Here is a 9,209-nt window from a genome sequence, read left to right on the forward strand (position 1 = left end):
CCCTCCCTCCCTCCCTCCCTCCCTCCCTCCGAGGCGGCCCTGTAAGCTGAGCCGCCGCCGGCCGGGCAGGCCGTTGGGGGGTGCCCCTCCCCCAGGAGGAAGCAGAGCCCTCCGCCCTGCTCCCTCGCCCCAGGGTGCCCGCAGACGGCTGCCCGCCCAGAGGCCCCAGGACAGCGTCACAGATCCCAGGGGACCCCCCCCCCCACGGGGCCCCCCTGTGGCCCTCCCCGGCAGCAGCTCCTTGAAGCCGCCTCTGGGGTCGCCCCATGGGGCAGCCCTGTGTGTGCCAGGCAGGGAGGAAGCAGCCCCTGCCCTCGCCCAGCTTCTGCCCTGAGGGGGAGACGACGGCTCGAGGGGAGCAGAAAGGGAGGCCCCGCGCCCCTCCTTTCGTCCTACGGGGGGGCTGGACAAGAGAGCCAGCACAGGCCCCCCCGATCCTGTCCCTCTGTCCTTCCGTCTCACCCCACCTGCACATAGAACAGCCTCCGCAGACTTCGGAGGCCCCAGGACGGACGGCCTGCATCGGGGGCAAAGATGGCGGCTCTTCTGGCCCGCCGGCCACCTTGGGGGGGGCCCCCGGGGGGGCTAAGGGAGGCCTAGGAGGGCGCAGGCGAGCCAGCCAAAGCGGGAGCAAAGCCGGGCCGGGACCCCGGGGCTGTCGGCACCCTCGCTTTCTGAGGAGCAATTTAGTGTGCGAGCCGGGGCAGCCCGAGGGGGCAAGAGAGCTGATGGGGAGGCCTCCCCCAGGACACCCGGGATCCCCAGGATCGCTCCTGTGCACCCCAAAGGCAATCGGGCACCTTCATCTGAGTCCCTAAAGGATTCTGGGACATCATGGGCTATTTGGGGGGGGGGGGAAGGAGGGAGAGACAGACAGACACACACAGACACACAAGCACACACACACGCACACACACAGACAGACAGACAGACACAAACACACACACACGCGCACACACGCACACACACACAGATAGACAGACACAGACAGACAGACACAGACACACACACAGACACACACACAGACGCACACAGACACACATGCACACACACAAACACACACACAGACACAAACACACACACGCACACACACACAGAGAGACAGACACACACACACACACAGACACAAACACACACACACGCACACACACACACAGAGACAGACAGACACAGACAGACAGACACAAACACACACACATGCACACACGCACACACACAGACACACACACACACACACACGCACGCACACACAGACGGAGGCTCTCATGGCGGCTTCTCTCTGTGGGACGCCTTTCCTGCCAGGCTGTGGCCGGGCGTCTCTCCTCGGCGCAGGATGCCACCTACCTGGGCATCGTCCCCCAGCCCGGCTAGTCTCGTCCAGGGTGGCATCTAAAGCCGGGGCCGGGCAGAGGAGGGGAGGAAGCGGGAGGCCGCCCCGGGGATGCTTTCTTGCTTTTACACAGGAAACCCCCGGCGTGGGGTCCCCCGTGGGCACCCCGAGGGGCCCTGCTGCAGATGGAGACGGTGCCCGCCTGGGCGAGGCTGTCCCCAAGCCGAAGACAGGAGGAGCCCGTGTGCCTCCCGGTGGGCATCTGTGCCCTCTGCGGTGCCAGGGGCTCAGGGCCTCGCGGTGCCCGCGTGGGGCCTCGGTTTTGGGCCGATTTCTCCCTGAGCCCCCCAGGTGGGAGGCCGCGTGTGGGGCAAGCCCGGTGGGGAGCCTTCCTCGAGGGTGCTCCGGGCCAGGCTCAGGGCTGAGGCCTCCAGGGGCCCCCCACATACCCGGCCCTGGAATGAAGGGGGCTGGAGGAGGCGGAGGCGCAGGAAGGAGAGCACTCGGGGCGCAGGGCCGGGCCCGGACACACGCCGGGTCCAAGAACAAGTTTCTTGAAAAGTCTCTGCGGGGGCCCCACAAACACACCCAACAGATGATGGTGGCCGCCACAGCCCCCCGCGAGGGCAGGCTCCGGCCGGCCTCGGGTGCCCGTACAGCGGTGGCAGCTCACCAGCCGGGAGGCTGAGGCTCGGGCCGCCTCCAAGCCTGCGCTGGCCGCCCACCTGATGTCCAGCGTTCGGCCAGGGCTCCGACCAGCCCCAGGCTCAGACCCTCTTCTGCTCCCCCCCAAGGCCCCAGGCCGGCACTCGGCCGCCTCAAGACCCTCCCCGGAGCCCTTCAGGCATCCCCTCAGCTGGTGCCCAGACCCAAAATGGAGGGCGGCCTCTCAGGGCGGGCGCAGCCTGCTCCTCCCTCCCTCCCCGCAGGCGTGCCTGGCTAGGCAGCAGTGCCCGGCCTGCCCGGCCTCCCCGGCCTCCCCGGCCTGCAGGAGCGGCTCTCCCAGCACGCCGGGCGCAGCCAGAGCAGGGCGGGGGCTCCCCGAGGGGAGGGGAGGGCGGCACCGCCCGGGTGGCATCTCCCCGCCCCCGCGGCACACGGCCGGGACAGGGTGGCATCGGTGCCCAGGCGGGCCCTCCCGGAGCCCGGCACCCCGGCGGCACCCGCAGGGCCCCAGAGACGCGGCTTACCTGGATGGCTTTGGGAGCTCATCGCGGGCGGCGCGGCTCCGGGAGGCGCTTCAGGGGATCACGAGGCGCCAGAGACAGCCGACGTGCCACCATCCCACGCGGGCACCGACGGGCACGGCCGAGGGCCTCGGCGGCTCTCAGAACCGGGACCTGCGGGCAGAGGGCAGAGGAACGTGTCAGCCGGAGCTCGGGCCTCGCCTCCCGCCTCCACTCATGGTCAGTCAGCAAACAGCCGGGGAGCTGCCCGTCTGCCTCAGTTTCTTCCATTGTCAGACGGGGCCAACCACAGCGGGTTGTGGTCAGAGAAGGAGCCCCCCTCCCCCCCGCCAGGCCAGCCTCGCCCCCCCCCAGGCCCAGAGGCCCAACCTGGGCTTCTAAAGGGGGTCAGGGGACTCGCCGTGGCCCACCCGGCCACGGTCAGCAGTGGGTGTCCTGGGAAGGCCTCAGGCGAGGAAAAAGGAAGGAAGCGGCTGCTCAGGCTGTGAGCTGGCAAGTCCTGGGTTCAAATCCAGCCTCAGAGACCTTAGAGGAAGTTACTGACCAGAGAAACAGCCATGCCCCTCCCCCCTGTCTGTCCATCCGTCCTTCCCTTTGACCCAATCTGTCTGTCTGTCTCTCCCTCTGTGCCCCCAGAGACACTCTCCAGCAGCAGTGAGTAGTGCCAAGCTGGGGGGGGGGGGGGGAAGAGATGGGAAGTCCTGGGTTCAAATCCTCCCTCTGACAGTGAGGAGGTCAGCCTGAACAACTCTTAAGCTCTGCTGCAGGCACAGAGCGGCCCCCGCACCCCCAAACCCCCACATCACATGCCGGAAGCTCATCTTCACCACCCCCCCGGGCTGACCCAAACCCAGAAGTCCCTCCTTGCCCCCCCCTTAGGCCCCTCCCCTCCTCTAAAGAGAGGTCAGGAGGGGATGGGGGCCCAAGGCATGGGGGATGGGGGGATCAGTGGGGGGTAGAAATGAAGGGGAGGAAACGGGAACAAACGCCTCGGGGCCCTGAAGGCCTCAGAAACCCTCCGGAGCCTGGAGGCTGCTGGGAAGCCCCCCACCACTGAAGGCACAGAGCGGGCGCCCCGCAAGGGGGGTTCCTAAGATCATGACATCTGGGAGGGGGGCCCAACCCCAGCCCAGGACAGAGAAGGAAACTGAGGCACGGCGCAGGAAGGGGCCGGCCCATGGCCTCTGCCCCGAGGACACCCCAGATGCCAGCAGGACGCCACCCAGGAGACCTTGGCCAAGTCCCCACCCCCCCGGCCTCGGTTTCTTCCCCATCGGGGCCGCCCGTCGCCAGGAATCTGGCGTTTGTAGAAAATGGCGCCCGAGGTGCGCAGCAAAGCAGGGATGTGGGGAGGAGGCGCCCGTCTACACCGGCCCAGGCCCCGTCCAGGTGCAACGTCTACACTCCCCGCCACGGCCCCATCCGTGGCCAGCATCCCGGGCGGGTCCGCCCGGAGAGCCCCCCCCCTGCGCCCACTTGGCGGCCTCGGCCTTGGGGCCTTCTGAAGCTGCCCAGGACGCCCGACCCTGTCCGCGGCTGCCGGACGATGGACTGTGCCCAGACGGAGCCTCGGCTCACGGCCTGAGAGCAGGAGGGGGAGGCCCAGAGGAGGGAAGCCGAGGTGGGGGGTACGCCCAGGGGCACCCACTCAAGCCAGGGCCCGTCCAGGGGACCCCACGGGCTCCCAGAAGCCCTTCCTTCGGGCTCGTGTGCCAGGCCGGAGAGCTTCCAGCATCGCCTCATGGTGGGCACCACTGCAGGATGGAGGCCGCTGGGCCGGCCTCTGTGGCCAAAGAGAAGCTGATAAAGGCTCAGGCTGGAGCCAAAAGGGCCAACGCCAGCCGGGCACGGCCGGCTCCGGCTCCCCGACAGGCAAGAGGAAGGCCCCTCGCCTGCCTCCGAGGCCGGCACTGCCACCGTTCTGATCTGCCCGACTTCCATGCGGGAAGCCCCTGCCGAGGCCGGATGCAGAGGCCGAAGGTCGCCCCGGAGCCCTGGCTGTGCCCTCGGGGGCCGCCGTGGAACCCTCGTGCCGGGGCAGCGCCCGCCCCGCTCCCCACCCGATTCCTTAGGTGCCAGCTTGATGATCCGTGACCTCCCGCTCCCTGGCAGGAATGTGGCCTCCCCCAGCTCTGCCTGGCACACTGCCGGCTGTCCGGCGACTCCTCGGGTGCCCCCAGCCCGCCGCCCCCAGCCCGCCGCCGGCTCTTCCCTCGAGCGAGAAGGTCTCCTACAGGCCGGAGAGCCACGAATCACCGCCGGCTGTTCAGAGAGAAGCGGCTCCTGCGTTCCCATCCGGCCTCAGGCACTTCCTGCTGTGTGACCCTGGGCAAGTCCCTTCACGCCCACTGCCCAGTGGTTACCCCTCTTCTGTCTTGGAGCCCATACTTGGTCTGGCCTGAGACGCACGCTGGCCACATCTCGGTCTTCATCCACAGAGACCGACATTATAACGATACATGCGGAGCCAGTTAGCCTCCCCGGGCCTCCCCGGGCCTCCCCGGGCACAGGATAAAGAAAGCCGGGCTACGAGGAATCCCTGGCCCCGCAGGGACGGCCCTTCTATTCGCTAGGATTCGCCATTCACACTCTCCTTGCCGCAGCCCGCGGAGCCACGGAGGGCGTCCTCCACCTGGACCAGCAGGGACTCGAAGGGAGCGAGCCTCGGCGCCTCCGGGCCCCGGGACATCCTGGCCGCTCGCCCCGAGGTCCAGCCCTGGTCAACCTCCTTCCCGGAGCTCAATCCCCCTCCTCACCTCCAGCCTAGAAACAAGACAACTTTCCCTTCGATTCTGCTTTCCCTGCAGGTCCTTCTGGAGAACGAAAAGAGCAGCGTCCGTCCATCCGTCCATCCTTCCCCCCACCCGTCTGTCTGGGGTCGCTGCTTCTGCTGGGGCTCCATCCCGGACGGGGTCTTGGGAGTGACAAGAGCTCCCCAAGCCTGAAGCAGAGGCTTCCACAGGGCCGTCTCTCTGCTTTACAGATGAAGGAAGCATTTTCGGTGCGGCGGCCCCAGCTCACATGCCAATGGGGAGAAAAGGGAGGCTGGAAAAGGCTGACCGTGGGATCTAGTCAGACCATGGCAGGCACCACAGGACAGTGAAAAAGCCCTGGCTTTGGAGTCGGAGGGTTTGGGTTCCAATCCCACCTCTGATACTACCTGGGTGGCCTTGCCAAGTCCCTTTCCGTCCTTGGGCCTCCATTTCCTTCTCTGTAAAATCCAAGATTTGAACTGGAAGCCTCTCGATGTGTGTTCCTTGATATTAAATCACTTTCTCTCCTGAGGCCTCAGTTTCCTCCTTTGTAGAAGAGGCTTGAACTAAATGAGACCAAGGGCCCCTTCCGGCCCCAGGATACATACATACATACAGGACCGACAGTCCCAAAAGCCCTGTACAAATGTCAGCTGGCACCTCATTTCCCAGGGCACTGACTGCCCCTCCTCTCGAGAGTCCGGCTCCTCTGGGGCAGCCTCCTGGGTGCCTCGTGCACTCTCCCCAGCTGCCCCGACTCCTTTCCACACAGAATCTCCCCTGACCTTCAGGGCCAGCCTCAGCCCTCCGCCTCCTTCAGGGGACCCATCCCAACTGCCTTCCACCTTACCACCTAGACAGGTGCCCATGTCCTAGCTCCAAGGCCAGGGCTCGAGGCCCTGGTTCGTTGGTGCTTTGGGTCCCGTCTCTCCAACAAGACTAAGAGTCCCCAGAGCTCACCAGCTGGGCTGCGGACTGCTGGGGACCAGGGGAGGCCGAGGAGCCATTTAAAGAAAAGAAAATGAGGGGGCACGTTGGATAGCTCAGTGGATTGAGAGTCAGGCCTAGAGACGGGAGGTCCTGGATTCAAATCTGGCCTCAGACATTTCCCAGCTGGGTGACCCTGGGCAAGTCACTTGACCCCCATTGCCCACCCTTACCACTCTTCCACCAAGGAGTCAATACACAGAAGTTAAGGGTTTAAAAAAAAAAAAAAGAAAAGAAAAGAAAATGATGTTAAATTCTTCAACAGAACTCCAGGGCATACAGGAGGTGAATTCTTTAAAAATGATTCTTATAAACTGGAGGATTTCTATAAGAACTGGAGTGACTTCCAGGAACTGATGCAGAGCGAAAGCAACAGAACCAGGAGAACATTGTACACAGACGGATACATTGTAGCACGATCGAATGTAACTGACTTTGCTACAAGCAACAATGCAGCCACCCAGGACAATCCTTAGGGACTTATGAGAAAGAATGTATCTACCTCCAGAGAAAGAACCGTGGGAGCAGAAATGCAGAAGGAAAACATCATTTATCACTTGTTTACATGGATATATGATTTAGGGTTTCAGGTCTATGATAAAAATGAGTAATATGGAAAGAGGTATCAAGTGATAACATTTGTACAACCCAGGGGAACTGCTTATTGGCTCTGAGAAGGAAAGAAAATGAATCGTGTAAACATGGAAAAAATATTTTAAAAAAGAAAATAAAATAATTCTTATATACTTGTAGCCTATCAACTCATCTTCAAAGCCACTACTGAAAATTCAAAAACTTATATTGGGGGCAGATGAATGGCTCAATGGTCTAAGAGTTGAGCCTGGAGATGGGAAGTCCTGGGTTCAAATCTAACCTCAGATGGGCAAGTCATTTCACCCTCATTGCCTGGCCCTGACTGCCCTTCTGCCTTGGAACTAACGTACAGTAGTGATTCTGAGATGGAAGGTCAGGGCATAAAAACAAAGTCATATTAGAAAATGGAAACGGAATTCTTTTCAATGCCATTAAATATTAAAAATAAAATTGGCATTCCCATTTGCCAGCTTGGTTCTGGGCTCCTCTTGCAATGCTCTTCCCATCTGATGTATGAGGCCGAGGGGTCTGTCTGTGGCTCCTGTCACCCACCCAGCCTTGGCCAGCGGGGCCTGGGGAGGCGGCCTGTGGTCAGAATTCTTGCCTCACTCTCAGTTTATTAGAGAGCAATGCTGCCGGCTACAACACGGGCTCAGCCATCTTGTGGCCCTCCGACATCCCAAGTGTGCCCAGGGAGGCTGCGAGAAGGATGTTTCTGCCCAAATGGGTCCCTCTTCCTCAGACAGTGACGATGCCAGGTCAGGATCGCTGCATCCCAGAGGAAGAACAGGTAGGGATCCAAGGAAGAAACAAATTATTGAGACCCTGAAAAACTGGTCAGGTCTGCTGGGTCTTGGAGAATCACAAATTAATGCAACTCTGGAAGGGCCGATTTAATTCACATATAATTGGTCCTGCTGAATGGTGGCAGGGCCGCAGCCGGCAGAGCCTGGAGCCAGAGCAGACAGAGTTCGAGTCCCTCCCATCCTTAGAATAAAGAGAACAAATACAAAGGCCATCCAGACCGTGTCATCACGACAACCACGTGCTGAGCTCAGGCCCTGCCATGCCGCAATACTGATAGCGGCAGCCCGCCGAGTCAGGCCATCTGAAGAACGTCATAACCAGTATGACCACGTCTGGCCTTAATCTTCAGGGGATGAAACAGAGGCTAACAGGGGTAAGAGACTGGCCCAGGGTCACGCAGCAAGGAGGTGTGGCTGACTGGAGGCCTGGAATTCTTTTCACTGTGCCACCCACGAGGCACTCAAGAGTTGGTCACTGGCTGAGCAGGTTGTCACAGGCAGACCCAAACGCTATTCAACAATGTCATTAAAAGTAGCTTTTAAAAAAGAAGCCCAAAATGTAGAACCATTTCTAAGGAAAGCAAAGAAAGAATGAGAAGGAAGAGTGGAGGGAGGAAGGGAGGAAGGAAAGATGGGAGGGAGAGAGGAAAGGAAGGAAGGAAGGAAGGAGGGAAGGAAGGAAGGAAGGAAGGAAGGAAGGAAGGAAGGAAGGAAGGAAGGAAGGAAGGAAGGAAGGAAGGAAGGAAGGAAGGAAAGAAGGAAAGAAAGGAGGGAGGGAGGGAGGGAGGGAGGGAGACGGACACCCAGAGCTGGGCAGTGAAGTCAGCACACTCACGCACATGCTGACAAGAAGGATATGAAGGGAGAAACGCCACCAACACCAGAAAGGAAGGAATCGACCAGGTGCCCAAAGCTGCCATGAGCACACTCCAGAGACTGAAGCTAACTGGCCAGAGGTGCTCTGACATGACTCTGCCCACCCCAGTGCCGCCCCTTCCACTCATCTGGCCGCCTAGTCAGCGAGAACAGAAAATGTCCAGTCCTGGGCTAAGACGGGCAGCCTAGTGGGGAGCGCACGGCTGGAGGGCGGGGCCTGGGTCTCCCCGGCATCTGCCTTCTCTCTCAGCATCAGGCCATCCTCCACTTTGGCCCCAAACTCTGGTTTTGTTTTCCTACAACACAAACCACCCCGCAAGGGGCTAGCAGGCCCAGGCCAATTAGCAAAGTCAGCCAAATTGGTTCAGGCCTCTGGTTCCGGTTCTGGTTCTGGCGGCTGCTGAGTGGGAGCTCCCCAGGCTTCACTCTAGGCCTGCTGCTGGGGGGACTCGAGGCTGCCATCCTGGGAGAAGCCACCAGACAGGCGCCCCCCACCTCCCTGCCCGGCTCAGGAGGAGCTCATGCCAACGGTTCCGTCAATGCAATGCCTATACAGGATAAACTGAAAGGAAGCCCCAGAGGGAAGACTCGAGCACTGAGGGGGATCAGGGGAGGCTTCCTGGAGGCAGAGATGAGGAGGGATGGCCAGTGCAAGTTCCCAGAGACCCTGAGCTGT

At 61.5% G+C, this 9,209-nt stretch overlaps 1 protein-coding gene across 1 annotated transcript in view; it reads right to left on the reverse strand.

Annotated features, from left to right (window-relative positions):
- Positions 1-2,622, reverse strand: part of HDAC4 (histone deacetylase 4) — a 92,707-nt gene extending 90,085 nt beyond the window's left edge. Inside the window, exon 1 of the mRNA XM_044675696.1 lies at positions 2,521-2,622. Within this exon, the coding sequence (XP_044531631.1) occupies positions 2,521-2,542 (22 nt within the window). The 5' untranslated portion in view covers positions 2,543-2,622. The remainder of the gene's footprint in view (positions 1-2,520) is intronic.
- Positions 2,623-9,209: the final 6,587 nt, after the last annotated feature.

Source organism: Gracilinanus agilis, chromosome 4, assembly GCF_016433145.1.
Source record: "Gracilinanus agilis isolate LMUSP501 chromosome 4, AgileGrace, whole genome shotgun sequence".
In the NCBI taxonomy this organism is placed as follows: Eukaryota; Metazoa; Chordata; class Mammalia; order Didelphimorphia; family Didelphidae; genus Gracilinanus; species Gracilinanus agilis.